Source organism: Sebastes umbrosus, chromosome 20 (genome assembly GCF_015220745.1).
Source record: "Sebastes umbrosus isolate fSebUmb1 chromosome 20, fSebUmb1.pri, whole genome shotgun sequence".
Classification (NCBI taxonomy): Eukaryota; Metazoa; Chordata; class Actinopteri; order Perciformes; family Sebastidae; genus Sebastes; species Sebastes umbrosus.
Genome location: NC_051288.1, coordinates 12700617 through 12720375, shown reverse-complemented (window position 1 = coordinate 12720375; position 19759 = coordinate 12700617). Strand labels below are relative to the sequence as shown.

At 41.9% G+C, this 19759-nt stretch overlaps 1 protein-coding gene and 1 long non-coding RNA gene across 3 annotated transcripts; one reads left to right on the top strand and one right to left on the bottom strand.

The window, feature by feature from the left end:
- Nucleotides 1-8839: 8839 nt before the first annotated feature.
- lrrc4bb (leucine rich repeat containing 4Bb) lies at nucleotides 8840-19243 on the bottom strand. Of its 2 annotated transcripts, none has more exons than XM_037755647.1 (3): nucleotides 18483-19243; nucleotides 14112-14713; nucleotides 8840-13996 (listed from the first exon to the last, which is right to left on the bottom strand). In XM_037755647.1, the coding sequence occupies exons 2-3, from the start codon at nucleotides 14352-14354 to the stop codon at nucleotides 12017-12019; spliced, it is 2223 nt and encodes a 740-aa protein (XP_037611575.1). In that variant the 5' UTR covers nucleotides 14355-14713; nucleotides 18483-19243; the 3' UTR covers nucleotides 8840-12016. The 2 variants fall into 2 exon arrangements, with proteins under 2 accessions (XP_037611575.1, XP_037611576.1); XM_037755648.1 differs by lacking the exon at nucleotides 18483-19243 and adding an exon at nucleotides 16400-16615.
- LOC119479734 lies at nucleotides 16800-18305 on the top strand. The gene is made up of 2 exons (XR_005204743.1): nucleotides 16800-17822; nucleotides 17928-18305. It is a non-coding gene; the product is annotated as an uncharacterized LOC119479734 (long non-coding RNA).
- Nucleotides 19244-19759: the final 516 nt, after the last annotated feature.

Below are 19759 nucleotides of genomic sequence, written 5' to 3'. Positions count from 1 at the left end.
ACATCTTCACTAGGAACTAATGGACATGAGGCTGAGTGACACAATTTTGGTCTTTTTGTGGGAATTGTTTACAATAATAGAATTATAGAATATCACCAGCCTTGTGCTTTCAGCAGAAGTAACAGCACTGTACAGTATTAACAACAGAAAATTCTACTGTAAGAGTATATATAATGCAAACTGTCTGCTTTTGAAACATACTCATGCATTCACTTTCAGCACACGTTATCGGAACTAATTTCAAATACGGTGTTCAGCATGAAATGTAACGTATAAAAGTATCGAGTAGCATACAGTGGAAATAATCAAGTACAAGTACATCAAAGTACAGTCCTTGAGGAGATATGTAAACTTTCCACCGTTGTGCAGATGTCTCTCTGCCCATCTGTTTTACTCTTTCTCTCTATATCACAGCCCTGCACAGTAATGCTCTCACTGTCTATGGCACACACACGCACACACACAACACACACGTGTCGTACTGTAGCTGGTATGGTTGGCTTTGAAAAAACATACACGTGTTACAAATGGGTCAGTGAGTCCACCCGCACTGTTCTACACAACAACATATACATTCTCAAGGGTCTGAGTGGCGGAAAAGAAAGGAGTTTCACCATATGAGGGCAAGAGACACACACACACACACACACACGTACTGTACACACACACACACACACACACCGTCATACTGTATGCACATTTGCGCCGCAGTTGATACACACCAGTTCATTGAAGGGTCACTAAACACGCATGCACAGACTCACAACTCTGCATCAGTCACACAAACATAAAAAACACACACACACACACACACATCCTTTTTCCTCGCTCTCCCCCGAGTGGCTGTAGTGTTTTTGTCTTTGTTGAAATAATTGCAGTGATTTTCAAGACCGTTGTCATGGCAACACAGAGGTTGATGCATGTTGACAGAATCTGTTGCAGGGCGACCGAGAGACTGAAAATGGGAGATAAGAGGTGGGAGGAGAAGTGATGCTTGTGTACGCGTGCGCGCATGTGTGTGTGTGTGTGTGTGTGTGTGTGTGTGAAGGCGATGATGGTGACGGTCGGTTAAAGGGGGTTGGTGGGGGGGATGTGCGGGGGCCTTCATATGCTTCAATCCATATGATGAATTGAGATGAGCAGTATGGGACATCTCAACATGATAGAACGAGGCCCAAGATCAGGAATGAACAGTTATGAGTGTATTGTGAGCGGACGAGAGAGAGAGAGAGGGGGAGAGAGGGAGAGAGGGAGAGAGGGAGAGAGGGAGGAAACCGGGGTGCTATTTCAGGCCGGGCGTTGTCATGGAAACTGCAGCCTCACTACAAATGGAGACATCCAGAACACATGGATCGTCAAACAAATGGCGTGCGTAGGGCCCAGCGTGAAGCTACGCCATGGCTGTGCGACACCGTGCCATCTCAGTCGAACCCACCCCCACCCACACCCACGCTGGCACCCACCACCCCCTCCAGTCAGATAACAGTGGCGTCTTCTCCATCACAGAGACTGAATATCAATGGGAGGGTGGCTTTTAGGGAGGAGGGGGGGGGGGGACAAAATGCTCGGAGTCAGGGGCTAAGTGACAGGCAATGGTGTCCATTCAGGCAGTGAGTCACAGCCACTCGCTCTCTGTCTTTTAATTAACAGTCTTTTCCACACTTCCTTCCCTTCCCTCCTCTTCTCCTCTCCTCTTGTCTCTTCTTCTGTCTACCCCTTCACTCCTCTGTCTGTCTCCCTCTTCCTCTCTGCCTGCCTCTATCTCTCTCCCCCTCTCTCTCTCTCCTCTCTCCTGCGCTCTGAAGGACGGAGGTATTCCCACATTTCTCCGTTGCTATAGCAACACCGCAGCGAGAACAGGAAAGAGAGGACGCAGGCAGGGAGGAGGAGGAGGAGGATGGGAGGATGGAGACGTGGTGGAGGGTGGGAGGGGGGAGGGGTGTGGAAGCGGCCTGAGATGAGAGGATGTGTGAACAATGCTAATGCTAATGGTAGCAGTATAGCAGCAGCGACAGAGCAGCCAAGTGTTGGTGGTGAATTCCCCTCTCGTCGCATCACGCTCACATGTCACATCCACATTTGCATAATTGCCGGTGGGGATCTATTTGCTCTGTACGTTGCTATGGCCGTTGACATCCTCCACAAAATGATACACTAGAAACTGTCTCCGCGTCAGACGTTTGACTCTTTTTGACATTGGACCAATTCTGCAGAGCTTTGCATCCAATTTCTTGAGCATCATTTTGGAATAAAAGGCCTCTAGTTTGTGGCTGAGCTCCTTGGGTGCTTATTTTCCAATGATTCAATCAGCGCAAAACCAATGCCAGGTCAAATGCCAGAGAAGACAGATTCCATCTATGTGGAATACAGCGCAGAAAGCCGAGGGAGGACCACAGCTATTTCATATCGATGTCATCATCATCCCATTCAATCAGGAAACAACGCAATCTCATTATCTCCACATATATATATCGTAAGGCGTTGGAACAAAGCGGTGTTGCATCAATTTCCCCAACATGTTAAGATAATGTAGCGAGCAGAGAAAGCTCATGAGGCCCGCAGAGGAGACAAACACCCACATCCTCCTCCTCCCTCACTACACGTGTTTGTCATGTTGTACAAAACTCAATAGATACATATCAGCTGAGACTGAAATGAATATTCCTTCATACATGTACACATACGTACAGGTATGAATGCTTAAGCTCGGTATACCTGGAGTAATCTGCCGCATGTCAACGCTGTCCTCTCCTCTCAATCAATAACTCATCTCTCGACGTCAATATCGTTATCCCCCATGAGACAAAAATGTCCTTCTTTGGGACAAAAGGAGAATAAGCAAGATGGGAGGAAGAGGGGATATGAGAAACGGAAAGATGAGTTTGTTCTGCCTTTATACGTCATTGTGTAATCCCTGCAAGGAATCTCCATGCCTTTCCTTTTTCTTGGTCGATGTCCATTGGAAATTGGACAGAGTGACAGGGCATATTGGTGTATTGTGAAGCCATATATTCCCACCTGTAAAAGGTAAAAGAAGAGATAGAGTAAAAGTGATTAAAAAACAGGAAATCTACCTTTTTTGCTTTTTTTGTTAAGCATTTTCCTCTCAATTCAGCACTCGTCTAATCTACTTGATTAAGCAGTATAAAAATGTATTTTAATGCCACAAAACACAGTTGAAGATTGAAGCATTTAGTAGATTTTGTCAGGGAGTTAGATGTGAAGACTGATACCAATCTCATGTCTAGCTAAATATTTAGCCACAAATAGTGAAATGGTTTGAAGTTAACAAAATACACCTCCCAACACCTCTAAAGCTAAACAAATTAACACATTATATTTCATTTGTTTAATCCTTACTGGACAAAAACTAAAACGTAATTATGGTTTTAAAGGGGGGTTATGTGTCAGACTATTAATGTTATATACCAGCAACTTATTGGAGTCTTGTCGTCACCGTGAGGTTGCAACCAGTGGAGACTCCACACAGCTTCATATTTATTATACATAAGAGTGGTTTCAATCTTCTCATCTAACTCTCAGCAAGAAAGCAAATTACTATATTTCCCCAAATGACAATTTAACAATTAGTGCCAGAACTGACTATGTGAATATCAGTGATGCATCAACGGGGTAAGTAAAAGCCACTATATAATTCAGAGTGCCATAAAATGAGAACACCATTATCAAAACACACAACATCAACCAAGCACAGAATAAACCTCAGCCCTATCTGCAGTTATGGTAAATCAATACTCAAGTACGTGTAGTAATCTAATAACAACACCAGCACAGTGCTTGAAAAAAGTGTGTTTGTGTGTGGGAGTGCATGCACTGGGGAACAATTTGCCACATACAGTACCGTCCTCCAGTAATTACACAGGAAGTGTCTGTTCATAATGTATGCTGGAAACACAATATTCATAGGGAAGTGATTACTTTTAATCTCGTCTTCTACCGTAGGCCAAACAAGCATTGCTGGTGACATTTTCATGCACAAACTGCTTTCTTTTTTTGTTTTTGTCATTTCTGTTAACATGATTAAAACCTATTATAAAGTGGCTCATTGTGTTTTTATTTATTTTATTTTTTTTATTTTTTTTTTTACAGTATTTCAGCATCAAGAGGGATATTTTTTTTTATCTCTGACCCATTGCAGCAAATTAGAGTCTGTGAAACAATCAGAATAATTTCACCAAAATTTGCCACATTTTTAACATTTTGAATTAACTTTTGGGGTGAAAATATAATTTCTTATGTCATATTAAAGGGGACCTATTATACTTTTGAGCCTTTTCCTTTTCCTTTAGTGTGTTATATAGTTGTTGGGTTTTTTTGCATGTAAAAGGTCTGCAAAGTTGCAAAGAGTCCACCCCACAGAGACACTGCTCCTGAACAGCCTGAAACACCTCGCTTGAAGTCCCGCCTTTTCTTCCGTAATGTGGTGATGTCACCAAGTAACACGTTTGCATAATACCTGCTTGGCGGCTAGTTTGGTACGCCCTCAAAAACAAAGCTAGTTAGTTGGAGCGGAGTCGGAAGAGTTTGTTTCGTTTGACCAATCACAACAGTTGGCTAGCTGACCAATCAGAGCAGACTGGGCTCTTTTAGGGGAAGAGGCTCAAACAGAGCGTTTCAGACAGAGGGTGAGAAGAGGTGCTGCAGCACAGACGGTATGAGAAAAGTAAAATGTTTTTGACCATTAAAGCATGTAAACCTGTTCAGGTAGAAACCCAAAATACAAGTATGCACCTGAAAATAACCACCATAGGTCCTCTTTAAACTATGTGCATAAATACACACATTAATAAATAAAACTATAAGCTCTTACAGTACTTGGGAATTACAAAAAACAATCTATGTCCATACATACATATACAACAGCAGCTCTACATCCACGCCCACTTCAGCAGCATTTAGTGGGAAGAGAAACAAACAGAGCTTTTTTTTCCGGGTGACATGCCTTGTTGGTCAGGTTGAGTGTTTTATCCCCAGAAGAGGTGAAGAACTGTCTGGGGTTACAAGGGCTCCTGAGTGCTTGCTAAGTATACTAGATACATATAGCCTCCCTAAGGTATGTTTGTGTGCATCTTCTCTCTCTCTGGATTATTAATTGAGATCTATGGGTGAGGAACAATATTCCTAAATCCAAAGGATCTGCTGCACGGCTCTTAATGATATTGGGAGAAGAGAGGGAATCTAAATATAGACTGAAACAAAAGCAAAGTATGTTCAGTACAGTGTGAGAGAAGTCCTCTGAGAACGGCGGTAGTAAGCTCATAATTCACCAACATAGTTTCATGTAATAACAGTCAAAGACTGAATCTTTGAACAAAGAGCAGACTTTAAATCAAAAGGCTTCTGCTTTCCTTTTTATCCATTCGCACAAAGTAGGTCCAACTGGGTCACTGTCATCTTTTCCTCACACTCCCCATAATACTTTGGATCCTCAGTCCGAGCTAAGCCCGCTAACGGTTCTGTGTAGTCCATCCTCACATAAACAATATCTAAATAGGCCACAGAATCTATACTTAGTTTTTTTTTGCTATGACTGCAGCCCACGCCGCCGCCGCCGCACCGAACACACTACGCTCGTGTTAACCACATGTGTTTTTATTTTTTTGCTGCAGCCTTTAAAGTGAGAAGAAATAATAAAAATGATAATAAAAAAAAAAGGCTGTCACATTTTCATGGCTGCTCGATCAGCGGAGATGCAGCCCATAGACTCTGACACCTTTGCTTCACAGTGGAGTTTATGTTGTGTCAGGTTCCCCACAGACTCTGCAGTCTGTCTGTGGGCCAGGGGAGCTGCTGGGGAATCCCTGGAGAAACACACAGCTGGGAGGTTATTGAATTTGAAGGGAACAGACAGCATAGGGAAAAGGAGAGGAGAGTGCGGGCACAAGTGGGTTTTCTAGACGATGACTGCAGCATAGGCGTCGATGCACTGTTGCATTTCCAAACAGAAATCAGGTTTTTCTTTTTAATACATTGTGGAGCTCATGTTGATAAACGCACCTCCTGTGGTTGCTTTATGCTGCATTTTTAAACTCCACCTTTTCTAATTAAAAAATTACACTTCTCCATCAAATTGTATTCATTCCTCCATTACAGAAAGCTCTAAATGTATTTGAGCATTTCTCTTTCATCTCTTGTGCATATTAATATATTGTTTTGCTTCACACACTTACACACACACACTCTTTGCTCACACTTCACACCCCCACTTCATATTACCCTTTTCAAACACAGCATTCATTGTATGTTTGCTCACTATTACCACAAGCCGAGGAACAGCAAAAAAAAAGCTGCAAAACACAGATATTAATAATCGGCTGGAAAATTAGACACCTCAAGGTGTTACAGAACATTTAGTTTTATATGAATTCGTCGCTTTGGTTTCGAAAATACTACGATGTAACCATAGTGTACTGTCTTTTCTATTGCCGTTTGAGCATACAGGCCTTTAATGCTATTTCGAAGAAGTCTCATGGGGACTGAGCTCTCTGGAGAGCGGAGTACAAGCCAAGTACAATTACATTCAAGAAAATGACTTTACATAGTGCCCCCTAAGACATTTCCGCAAACACAATCCCTCTGCTGTAAGGCCAAAACATTTTATCTAAACATATCATTCAGATTCGCTGTCATGGTTCGTGGCTGATGCATTTGTTGTTACATGAATCCCTCGAGGTTGCTGTTTCGTAACGTGGGATGGACTTGAGCTGCGCAGTGGACTATCTGCGATAGTCTATACAGTTTCAGCTCACCTCAGGGGTCCAAAATCAGTTTAAAAATATCAAATATCTGGAACACTGAAGAACAGAACACAACACAGCGAAGCAAAGCTCGATTTTGTCGACCCTTTCGAGATAAGAACTGGTGATAATGATGTGTTAATGAAGCCCTGCACATTCATAGCCGGCATAAAGATGAGTTAGTGCACTTCATCTGCAACATAACCCAAATCCACTGCTCTCACGCCAGCCTTGTATAGGAAATGTCAAAACTATACACTAAAAGGATCTGATTTGTTTCCATTTACCTATTTGTTAGATTTGCAAAATTCCCAACATGTGCTAATAGTGCGGGTTTATGTACAATTACACTAATGTAACATGATGGACCACTTGATTTATTAAAGCGGTTGCCACGCTGCAGTGATTACAGGATGTAATAGTGTTGCGTTCAATGTCTGTACTTCTACAGCTGCCCCTCTTAATTAATTTGTTATTAGGATTTCAATCAGCTAGATCAGATGTTATCGCTAGAATATTATCAGACCACCTCTGACGTTATAACACAATTGTAGAAGTTTGTTAATTTTTCATGATTACAGATGTTTACAGATTTATGTATTAACAACATCTGAAAATAGTTTGACAGTTTGTTAATTCCCTATACTGTGGCTACGTTTGCTGTAATAGGCTGTAACATTTGCATGGACCTTTATATAACAAAGCTACCAGCTGTTACAATAGCAGGAGTACAAGGGGCCATATAGAGTGTTGCAGGAATGAGTCCTAAAACCCGGAAATGAATTTGCATTTTAGTACTTCCCGTTCCCTCGTCTGGAAGTCAATGGGTTTTTTTAATAGGTTTTTAGATGTCTGAAATAAGGTCTGTGGTTAACACAAGCTTAAGAGATTTCAACGTTTTGTTCTACGATATAAAATACGTCAGTAAATATCCAACTCGTGAATTTTGAAGCTTTTACATGACTTAAAAAAGGCGGTTGCTAAAAAGTGAGACTACTAACGACATCACGCTGACTGTTCCGCCTTTACAGCCTCGTTGTGTATACTCGCGCTCATGTGACAGTGTTGTAGTTCGTTTATAGCCTAACGTTAGCTTTTTACTTCGGGCGATTGCATTAAAAAATCTTACAAGTGGTGTTCATTTGTGAAGATTGGAAGTTTGTTTGCCACAGAGCTTATTTTCTGCAATAATCCAAAACCCAATGGAAAAATCCCATTGGCTTTTTGTCGAGGGAACGGGAAGAACTAAAATGCAAATTAATTTCCGGGTTTTAGGACTCATTCCTGCAACATTCTATATGGCCCCTTGTACTCCTGCTATGTGCACAATTATATTGTAACAGCTGGTAGCTTGTTATATAAAGGTCCATGCAAATGTTAACTTCTGGGTTGACCTACAAAAATACCTCATCCATGTAGCACTCTATTGTGTCCAACCATAACCTTATTTTGAAAGTGTGTTTCCTGGTCCTGATTCAATAAATAAGTGCAAAAAAATACAAAAAAAATAAAGTAACAAAATACAGTGTAAACACAGTAATTGTTAGGACTTTTTCCATTTTGTTTTATAAAATTTCACGCAATAACTTATTTGAAACATCATCATGTTAAACGTGTTAACTCATTTCTCATTTAGTTAGTTGTGGTGCTCCGTAGGATGAAATCACAGCAAAGAATGAAAGTGGCACACGTTTTCTAATAGCAGAATAGCTCCTTACTGCAGTCACAGAAGTAGCAAACAGTGAAATAATATACCTCTCAGTCATTGCATGACAGTCATTGAAGTGCAAGTACAGCACATGTTGATTTTGCTATAATCGAAGAAATACACTCTTCTGCCACACTGTGTACCTGAATGAACGCGTGAAAAGAAATGACATTTAATGACAATACATAAAGACCCAAATTGATAATATCACATACCGAGATACAACCAACAACTGGAAAATAAAAAAGGAAAAATAAAAAAAACACAGAATTACTGTTTTTTAATCATTATTTTGTATTAAAGAAATCTAAATTTTTCTAGAGCTTAACACTGTTCTCTCTCTCTCTCTTTTTAAAAAGCTTTCAAAACAGACCCAGGTCTTTTTCTTTTTTTTTTACATTGTTTTATCAAACTGAACAGCTTACCTTTAAAAGACCAAAAGGTCAGTCCATTTTCTTGTCTTGCAATTTGGTGTCTCGGATATGATAATCCTTTTCATTAAGGAGCTTTGCTTCCGACAAACCAAGAAATGTCATCTGGGCTGAAGCATCCATTCATTGCGAGCAACGGATGGTGAAGAGAATACACATATGCCAGCACTCCATCCATCTGTAGCCAAACTGCATCAATTCACCACCATATACTATATAATACAGTGAGGTACAGTTGCCCAATATGCACATATTCAGATTCCAGTCTCAAGCTTGTGATCTTCATTAAAAGGGCTCATACGTTACTGACTGAGCCTCCTTTTAAATCAATATGTACAACGGCAGCCACTATACTAAGATGTAATCTGCATTTCCTCCAAATGTTAATAATAATGATGATAATCGTGCATGTTGCGGATGTCCAGAGGTATGAAAGGAACATTTCTGTGCTGATTAGGTGAGTCACCATCGTAATAAAACACTGCTACAGTAGCGCTCAGGTAAGAAGATTTTGTTCCACGGTTAACATGCAGGAATGCACCCTCACACACACAGCACAGCACACAAGGAGGTATCTAGTATGCTCTTTGAAATCCGACGGCAGAGCCACCGAATGTAGCACATCAAGGGAGCGTGCCCATATGTTGTGTCTTTAGCCTTCATTTATATTCCATTTGTGTCTCTGTGGGGCTACGGTTGAACCCTGCCCACTAGAGCCGTCTGTGGGGTCGCAATGCATTTACATTTTTACTATGCTTTTGAATGAGATCCGCGGCCAAACATTGGAGAAAATACACGGCTGTAATTTAGACAATCTGAGTTGTTTGATCGATCGGTTTACATGTGGTGTTGCAGGTATAACCAGAAACATTTTAAAAGATGGATTAGATGTTTTAAAACAGGATGAACGTGGTGCGCATCGACGCAGAAGATGTTCCTTTCATGGATTAACCTCTGTGACAGTGCAATCTGGGTGGGTTTTCATCACTCATATTATCACCATTATTATTACTATTCCCCAGTGTTCCTTTTCTCTCAATAAGTGTGGGCTCGTTGCTGATAAGAAACCATCATCGCTCATATAAAACAGCTCCTATATATATATATAAGCAATGCAGGTCTGAAAGAGGATAAGCAGCAGAAAAAAACCCGGCAAAATCACATACAGAGCTGCATTAAAACCTTGTTGATATGATTTTGGCGATACTACTATCTCAGGTACATTTATCTGGAATAACTGGTCCAGTTTGTGCTCAATTGCAACAAACATTTTTAGGTCCCTGCTTGTTCAATACAAAAAAAAGAGATAATTTAATTATTCTTTCCTCAATTCTTCTTCCCATTTCCAAACTAACATGAAAGAATCACCATGGGAGAAGCATACTGAGGGCTAATTTCAGACAAAAGCACCTTCATTAAGAATAAGTTGTCATCTGTTAAAAACACTCATTTTGCAAAACCAGTAGTGTCTGTGGAACATCTACGGTATGGGAGAGTGCTTAAAAGCCCGTCTGAACGTGTCGATAGAGCAGATGGCACCTATCATTACCAGGATGACTAATGGCTGAACCACAAACCATACATTCAATTGGGGTTTAGCACAGAGGCCTGCATAACGTCTCACTCTTTACTTATGTGGTCGCCATATTGACCCGCCACAACCCAATATATGATTGATTTATTTCACACGTAATGATACATGGCTAGACAACTGTACACATTATATCAAACTAACAAAAATAAAGAAATACATAGTTGAAACGCGAGAAGCGTAAATGGCATTTAACATATGAAAGTTACACTGTAAAAATGTGGATCTTACAATTGTCATACAACCAGACATTATTATTATTAATATACTGTACATTTTCATTCATTCCAATCATCCCAAGATGGATGTTTAATCCCTTCTTGAATGCTGCTGCAGATAGATGTCTAATCATCCTTATGACAGCATTTTATGGCATGATTATGGTAACCATGAGCAAGGAGGTCATATCAAATTCCTGTCTAAAAGCAAGTATCTGGCTACTGATCTGATTCAAATAACACATTGTCAACACTTTATTTTACCCATACAGGTCTTTGCAATGGATCACCTTTCCGCGTTTGTGGAACATCGTTTTAACCATTGTTTGATGCTGGCATTTAAGTATCAGAATTGTCAATTCAAATACCAAGTAGCTGGCTTTTACAAAATACATAATACACTCTCAGAACACAAAAGTTTGTAATGATTATTACTGAAGCAACAGAAAAAAATTTGTCAAACAGAGATCTGCGTTTACTGTTCTACAACCTAAATGGACTTCATGTCACAAAGCCAATTCAAAGATTCACAATGAGTGTTGCAATTGAGCCCTTATGTTTCTGAGAAGTAGCCAAACTTAAAACATGTATCATATAACCAACCTCCACTATCGCCGCCCCTGATTATCCACAAAGAAACAAACTATACCAGCTTATACATCCGTCCCAAAATATCTCTGCATCGGAGTCTGCAATGATACATATTTAAATGAAAATATATTTATATAATTTGTGGATTTTTCACAGTAGTTTGTACTGCACTGTACCTTTTTGTCCATCTATTTATGCCTACATAATTGTCACCTTGAGGGAGTCTATTGAGTCACTTGAGAGAGAGTGTGGCTTGTGTTTTTGTGTGGAAGAAAAATGTCTCTTGGATTTTGTTCTGTAATATCTCCGATCTTCAGTGTTGTAAGTGCTGTGCATGTCTTTCATCTCTGCTGGCCAACAACGATTTGGGGACTGATTACTCGGAAAGGCTAGTTTTTCCCTATGAGAACACAGCTTGTAGAAACTGCAAAAAACATTTGCTTTGGCACAGATTTACATTGTAGCAATGTCCATTCCTTGATCTCCATGGCCATGATCGTTACTACAAACACAAGTGGCCCATTGTGGTAATCCTTGGCTCAGTACACTGTCACGGATAAGTCTATGTGTTTGTGTATTGCCGTGTCAGTCTATCCTCTCTCCTGGTGTAATGTCAATGCACTCTAGTGTCTAATCATTCCGCGCATAAACCCAACATCAATCCCCTCTCTGTCTCCGACTCTTGCTCACTCTCTCTCTCTATACTCTCGCTTTTGTTTCTAGATCTGAGTCTCTTGGACGTTTTCCTTCGAGCTCCCCTTGAAGAGAAGAGGCTCCATTTGGGGATTCTGGTTTTGGCCCATGAAACCCTTGATCGATCCATGTAAGCCCATGGTAGGCATGGGGAGGGACATCGGCAGCGGTGGGGACATAGAACAGGGGTTCATGTTGGTGCCGTTGCCTGATGAGCCGAGCAAATTAGATGTGGAGATCGGGACTGAGGTACAGGAGATGGGCATATCCTGGAGTTGCTGGTTCTTGCTATTGAGGATCATTCCTGGTCCCATCCCTTCGGAGCCGATACTAAGACCCATCACATTGTTGTTGAAATGATGGGTCTTGTAGTAATGGTTGAGAGTATCCGAACGGCCAATGTTGGGGAGGTTAACTATTTCTGGATGATGTATCCTTAGGGTTCCTTCTCCGCTGCCAGAATTCATCGTTGAACCACCCGAGATGCCACTCCCGGCCCCGGCTCCGATCTCATCTTCTACATTGACAATCTCGATGGCTCTGGCAGGGCCGTGGTGCTTGTGTAGCTGGTGCTGCTTCCGGAGTTTATAGAATACTACCAACATAACAGCTGCCATGAAGGTAATGGCCACGAAGCAACCAATGATGATCTTAGTTGTTTTCATTACATCATCCAAGCCTGGAATGTTAGTTACAACCATTATGGACACAGTCACTGCGTTTTCAGTATCTTTGTTGGATCGTGGTGGCAGTGCGATAGAAGGCGTTGTAGTGATGCCAGGTCGGCCCTCTAACACCCCTCTTTGAACAGTAGGATTATTAAATTCTATGAAGGTCTCGTTAATATACTGTCTTGCTGACTCCCCGTCTCCTTTCACTGTCTCTACTGTTTCCACAGTGACAGTGGTGAAATAGCTGTAGGCGTTGCTGGGGTCCGAAGCAGACACATTGAGCACGGCGGTCGCAGTGGTGTTTCCAGCGGAGTTGGTCACCATGCAAGTGTACTGCCCGGTGTCTTGCACGGTCACGTTTGTGAAGTTCAGTGTTCCGTCATGAAGCACTGAGATCCTAACTCGGTACGATCCGTGGGTCATCAGAGTGCCATTTGGGGTGAACCAATTCACGGAGGTCATCGAGGTTCCTGTGCGACATTTCAGCTCAGCAGCCATGCCCTCAGTGACATTGAGGTCAGTGGGCGGCTCAACAATCACTGGGGCATAGCAGGTGAAGTGGCTCTGGTCTAGTTCCCCAATGTATTTGCCTTTTATACCTGGGGGCGCGTGGCATCGAGCACAACATGTGGTGTTGCTGGGAACAGTTTCTTTCAGCCACCAGCTGAGCCACAGAACATCACAGTTGCACACCCAAGGGTTGTGATTGAGATGTACTCTCTCCAACTGGTGCAAAGGGGTGAAGAGGTCATGGGGCAGCGAATGCAGGGAGTTGTGGGAGAGGTTGAGCTCCTCCAAGTTTTTGAGGTCATCAAAAGCATTGCGTTCAATGACCGACACTCTGGAGTGCATTAGCCACAGCTTGCGAAGTGACACTAGGCCCTGGAAGGACCCAGGTCTGACTATTCCCAGCTGGTTCCCTGACAGCTCCAACTCCTCTAGTCGTACTAGCGGGGTGAGGTTGGGGATGTCCTTCAAGCCGCACATGCCAAGATTCAAGAAGCGCAAGTTGACCAGACCTTCGAAGGCGGCCTCTGAGATGAAATCCAGCTTCCTGAGTTCCCCTAGATCGAGACGGCGTAAAGAGGGAACCCGGTGAAAGGCAAATGCCGGCAGTGTCTCGATGGGGTTGTTCCGGAGCCATAGTTCCCTTAGCTTGCTGAGGTACTCAAAGGCTTGTGACGGTACCACCGTGAGACGGTTGTCAAAAAGCTCCAGCGTGTTGAGGTTGGGAAGGCCATTGAAAGCTCCCACCTCAATTTGCCGGATGTGGTTCTTGGAGAGCTGAAGGATTTCCAAATGCCGCAGGTGCTTGAATGTGTCAGACTTGATCACCTGGTGTGGAGACAAAAACATGGAGGCATGTTGGAGCAACATCAGAATTACTGCTGTCAACATGTATTAATTCAGTCTGAAGGTGTAATCTGTTTGAAGGTGAAGCCATATTTACCTGAATTGTGTTCTCTTGTAGATTGAGGTATCTTGTGTTCTCTGAAATACTGTCTGGGACTTGATCTAAACTCTTCCTTGTACAGATGACACGGCTCGCCTGATTGGAGCAGGTACAGGGGGTGGGGCAGGGGGGTGCTGCCTCTGTCAGCTGTGGTCCATAGTTGTGAAACCACAACAAGAGCTGGACCAACCAGAGGAGGGGGGAAGGGGAACAGGGGCTGGTCACCATGACAACACGCATGGCAACTGAGTCATGACCCACCCCTATTGCTATGATGTTGATAAGTCACCTCCAAACAGGGGAACTTAAGTGCTTATCTTGATCATATTGTATTATCTTATTCAGTTTTTCTCCTTCAAGCAGTCACTTTAAAAATGGAAAGGGAAAAGTGTAATGTTATATTAAAAGACTCTATTTATCATTAATAGATTCTTATTTTACTTTGCTCATGCTTTTTTTTTGACTATCAAAGTCCTTGTTCTTTTCAACAAGTCATTTTAGGGGAACTCAGTATTGTTTGTTCCCATGACAATTTATCAGAATAGAAGATTTTGGGGAGGGTTTGCTCTTGAACGTGTTATCTCTGTGGAGTCTTCTCACTGTAGGGGGAAGAGAGAAAAAGCAGAGAGAAGAAGGAGGTCAGGTAAGTGCAGTAACTTTAAGATATTAGCCTAGCACATACATGCATGTATTCCCAGAACTGAATTTAAATCTCAAAATATTACAATGTCCGGTCACCACAGAGTTTGACAAGCTGGGTCAGGCTTTTTTTTTTTTCCTAAAGAGGTGGCTCTCAAATTGTGGCCTGTAGTCTAACTGGTGAGTCAGCTGCCATTTTCTTCATCGGTTGAACTTAACATCTGGGTCAGGGTCTGAAATGGCCACAAAAATCTTAAGCTGGGTCAAAAAGTGCTGCAGCAGACCCATTAGGACGGCAGTCTCGTCGTCCACTTTCTGATACTGTTAGGCTATGCTTCTAGTCAGATACATACTGACATAAGCAGAATCTCACATTTAAAATTAGGCCAAGTTGTTGAACGCAATTACAACTGCTGTCGGGCTTCATCTAGACCTGAGGTTAATGCAGACATTCGTGCAATCCATCATGAGGCAGCGGCAGTAATTTAGCAATTAAGATATGAAGGAATGAATTGACTCCTGAAATGTTACTGCAATGCACATGCTGTATACAATAAGCAATGCACGATCAGACAAAATCCCCAGCCACTAAAGTTGATGAACCAAAATGACAACTAGATTGTGAATAAAGAAGAAAAAAAAAAGATGGTGCAAATTACTTTTGTAATGTAGAAATGTGTATCTGTGTGTCTTCGGTTAAGAGGGAAATGGCCGCGAGCATCAGCAGACTCACTATATTTAGTGAAAAGGTTGTGCTGTTTCCCTTTAAATGATCAGAACAGAAAAGAAAGTGTTCATTGTTTTCTCAAGCACGTCATGTTCGACACGGTGACTCTCGCAGTCACAAGCCTGCGCTGAAAACAAATACGATCTCTGTTACCTGTCACTTCTATGACCGCTGTGTTATCGTTATTGATATTTTACATCAGATAACTGTCGGGTACATTTTCAAAATGTTTTTTACTCTCCCATAAACAAGTTAATTTTTTTAAAAGCCTCCATGGCAGTCCTCAGCATCTCTCCTCTCCTATGCAGCGACGATGCATGCGCTCCTAGAAACACGGTTGCTGTGGCAACCTGCTCACTCACCATCTTGTGTTTTTACTGTCCAGTGCCCTATTCCACATTACTGTGTTTAGCTGAGCCTGATGAGCGTTTGCCGTTCGAAACTGATCGGCAGCACCTTTGTGGTCTAAATCAACTCATATCAGACTTAAAGCTTAATGTTTATTCCCTTCACAGCATTTGGTATACAATAAACAGTATATACCTTCATCTAAAGGAATAAGAACTGAAAATATACTTTTACATAAGTGCAGGGAGACGTGAGAAAGCACACGGTTCAACCTTGGCCTTCAATATCACAACAGAGGGAGCACATAAGCCATGAATCTCAATATCTACAAGGTCTGATGATTAGGTCAACGTCAGTCTTTATTAAAAACGCAGCTCTGAGAACTCTTAAAGCAGCTATTAAGAAAGCTCATAAGGGAGTGTATGCTAAAAATAGACTTTTTAGATGCTCTGCTCACCCCACAGTCTCTCTCTCCAACACACACACAGATTTTCACACATCCATATTTACAACCATCCGAACTGTAACTGCCACAGAGAAATAACAACACATTAAGAATCCTAAATGTTACCGTATGCAGCCCCCTTTGCAGCACTCCTCATTATGGTGTTCTTAACAGAGGAACAGTCTCCTTCTCATCCCCATCCAGCAGGTATAATTATGCATTTCATTAATTTGACTGAAATAAATAAAAAATGAAATGTTTCTCCCAGGCGTCAGAATTGTATGTGATCCAGGATGACGGTTTGATCGTCGCAATGTTTAGCTCAACAGAAAAATGATTCATGGAGGCATCAAAACACAGCGTCATTAATGTTTATCTGGTCATAGAATGGCTATCAGAACAGAATGTGTTTATACACACTCTGTTCTTTTTCCTTTTTCGGATTGGGATGTCTTGTAAATATTAGCGAGGGAATGTGATTTCAAGAACGCCATTCCCCAATGTCTCCTGCTACTTCCACCGTTCTTGAAATGTACAAATATGGAGGTAATGGAGAAGTTTGTTTTCTACACACGTAAATATACAATATGAACATTCTGATGTAACTTTTTTCCCTCGTTGCATCCATACAAGGAAGAATGATTTCCAAATCAGACCAATAGCCTTTGGCAGTTGACCACAATTAGATGTTTTATGTATTTTTTGATCAACATTGAAAGACAACAAAAGGTGCATTGAAGGAATTGAACTACACCTTTTCTTTGTGGCAAAAAGTCACTGGAGAGAGACAGTAAAAACAATCTATGTAAAGCACCACACGGGGTAAAACTGTATGGAGGGAGAGACCTTGACTGTGCCAGCAGGACGCCTGTTGCCTTGACCTCCCATCTTCAAGTTCTCCAAGAAACAACAGCATGCAACAGCTTTATTTTTAGCTTATTGCACCTTGACTCATCCGAGGGCCAGTTCCCTCCCCAGCGGGCCTTCATCCTTGTGTTTCGTTTAAGGTTCATGACATGCTCAAGACTATCGGCTATACTGTATTTTTCTTTTTCTTTCCAACCAATTTCACTGAAAGGTATTTGTATTTCCTCGATCTTGAGCCGTTTCTTCCATGTCAAGAGCAGATTGCGACCATGTAGATATTGATTATTCGATCAGGCCTGAGAAAGCTGCTCAGTCGTGAAAAGACAAATTAGCTGCAAGCTGCTGACCAATTGCTACAAACCAATCACATCATCGTAAGCGCCTGATTGTATCAATGCCTTCCACAACGGAGTCGTTAAGGTTTATGAAGAGGCAAAAAACCGTGGTGGGTTGTTTTCAATAAACAGAGAGACACACTGGTCTGTGGGATGCTTCCTCTGTGTGAGAGGCCCCAATTAGACCTCATGTATTTACAGATGGTGGAGATGAACACAAAGCGACACAGGTGCAGCAGGGCCAACATCATCCTGCTGTAACTATGACAACACTAGATTGATTCAGGACGTGGGAATCAGGGGGTAGGATGGGACTGCATTTCATCAGTGTGGTAACAGATTGCAAGGTTCATGCTAAAAAAAAATATATTTCTCCAACTTTCAACATGATTTCTCTTGACATCAACTCATGAGAAATATCCATAACATGACTATTTTTTTTTCTCCTGCAGTCTGCAACCTCCTAATCTGCAATCCCTCTCCTCATCATATAGCCCTCTGGCATAATAATATCTGCCTACAATTCAACAGAATGGCCTTATTCATCTATGCAGCTGCGCTTCTTCACTACAGGCGCACCTTCCAATTGAAATTCTGAATAGGCCTAATTCTGCACATGCTGCATTACAAAATGGCTTGCATCCATTCTCTCTCTCTCTCTCTCTCTCTCTCTCTCTCTCCTCTCTCTTCAGGGGTAATGACAACATGACTGCACCCACAAAAAAAAACAATCCATATAGGCTCAGGTTTTTTTTTGGTGTGAAAATATGACATGACATGTGAAACGCACAGGCTTACATAAGGAATTATTTCAATACATTTCCAAAACAGCTTTATCCCACTGACATCGAGTGTATCTTATTAAATTATAATGAATCTGTGCATCCTTTTTTGTTTCATTATCCCAATTTTTGTCGACTGCATCCCATGCGCATTAGGTAACATGTATGCAATTCGGCCATTTCAGTCTCCATCTATACCTGTCCAACCAATATATCTCCACGTACCTTTCTTAATGTTTCCACGGCTGCAGCGTCAGGTCGATGTTTTCTCTCTTTCCCCTTCGTTCGTCCCTTTATTCTCCACCGATCCAGCCAGTTTTTTCCCCAACCTCGCCTCGTCTATCTCTCCTTTTTTTTCCTCTTCCTTCCCTTAAATTGATTCGCTTGTTTCCACGGCTGTGAAGCTGCCTCTTGTTCTCTCTCTCTCTCGTATAGGCTGCTATTCCGCAGCGCCAACGCAACGCGGGGGGCTACAGTGATGGCAGGTTTAAAGATGAACACAATCCACACACACACACACAGGAGGAAGGGATGGAGGGGTGGAGGGGGGGGGGTGGGGAGAGGAGAGGAAAAAAAAAAAAGATCAGATTAAGGGTCGTTGGTAAGAAAATGATGTTAGTATTATCACATTTAAGGGAACGAGGTCTGGGGCGAGTGCATCCATGCGCCTTATCATCATCCTTTGGAGGAGGAGAGCGTTTTTTTGCGTCCAGCCGGAGCGACTCTTTTTACGCACATTCCGTATGTCCCAGTCTGAATCCCACTAAGGCAGCGTTTAGGAGACTAAATGAAGGTGCCTAGACTTATGGATGCATGCGTTCTTTTAGATGATTTATTATCTATAGCTCTGAACGTTGCAAGAGTTTTTTTTTTTTTTTTATATATATAGGTTTGTTTTTAGTCTGCAGGTTTTTGGATTCAGATCCCCTGGTGCAACATGCATGCATGTAAATGAATATATCATATGTCATTAATATGACTCAGCAGCACTTGATCAGCATGCATGCCTTCTATTGTGACATTTCATGCATTTTTGGGGGGTTTTCAGTGTTTACCACCACGTAACGTAAAGACACCTGTTTACTGTCAAACCAATGGGCCAAAACATCTGCAGTAAGAAACTAAATACAGATACTATAATGTCTTTTATAGTCTGGTTTGTTTTTAGTCTGCATGGTTTTTTGGATTCAGATCCCCTGGTGCAACATATGCATGCATGTAAATGAATATAGCCACATATTCATTAATAATATGACTCAGCAGCACTTGATCAGTGCATTTCATGCATTTTTTTGGGGGTCAGTTTTCCGTGTTTACCACCACGCCATGTAAAGACACCTGTTGACTGTCAAACCAACGGGCCAAAACATCTGCAGTAAGAAACATTCACCCTCCGCTGAGTCTTAAAGAGTATAGGCCTATATAATGTCTTTTATAGTCTGGTTTGTTTTTAGTCGGCAGGTTTTTTATTCAGATCCCTGGTGCAACATGCATGCATGCAT

Excerpts from the sequence above, each read along its gene's own strand:
- lrrc4bb (XM_037755647.1), bottom strand. The coding sequence starts at position 14,354 with ATGCGTGTTGTCATGGTGACCAGCCCCTGTTCCCCTTCCCCCCTCCTC. Across the intron at positions 13,997-14,111 it reads TACAAGAGAACACAATTCAG|GTGATCAAGTCTGACACATT; the intron begins GTAAATATGGCT and ends TCTCCACACCAG.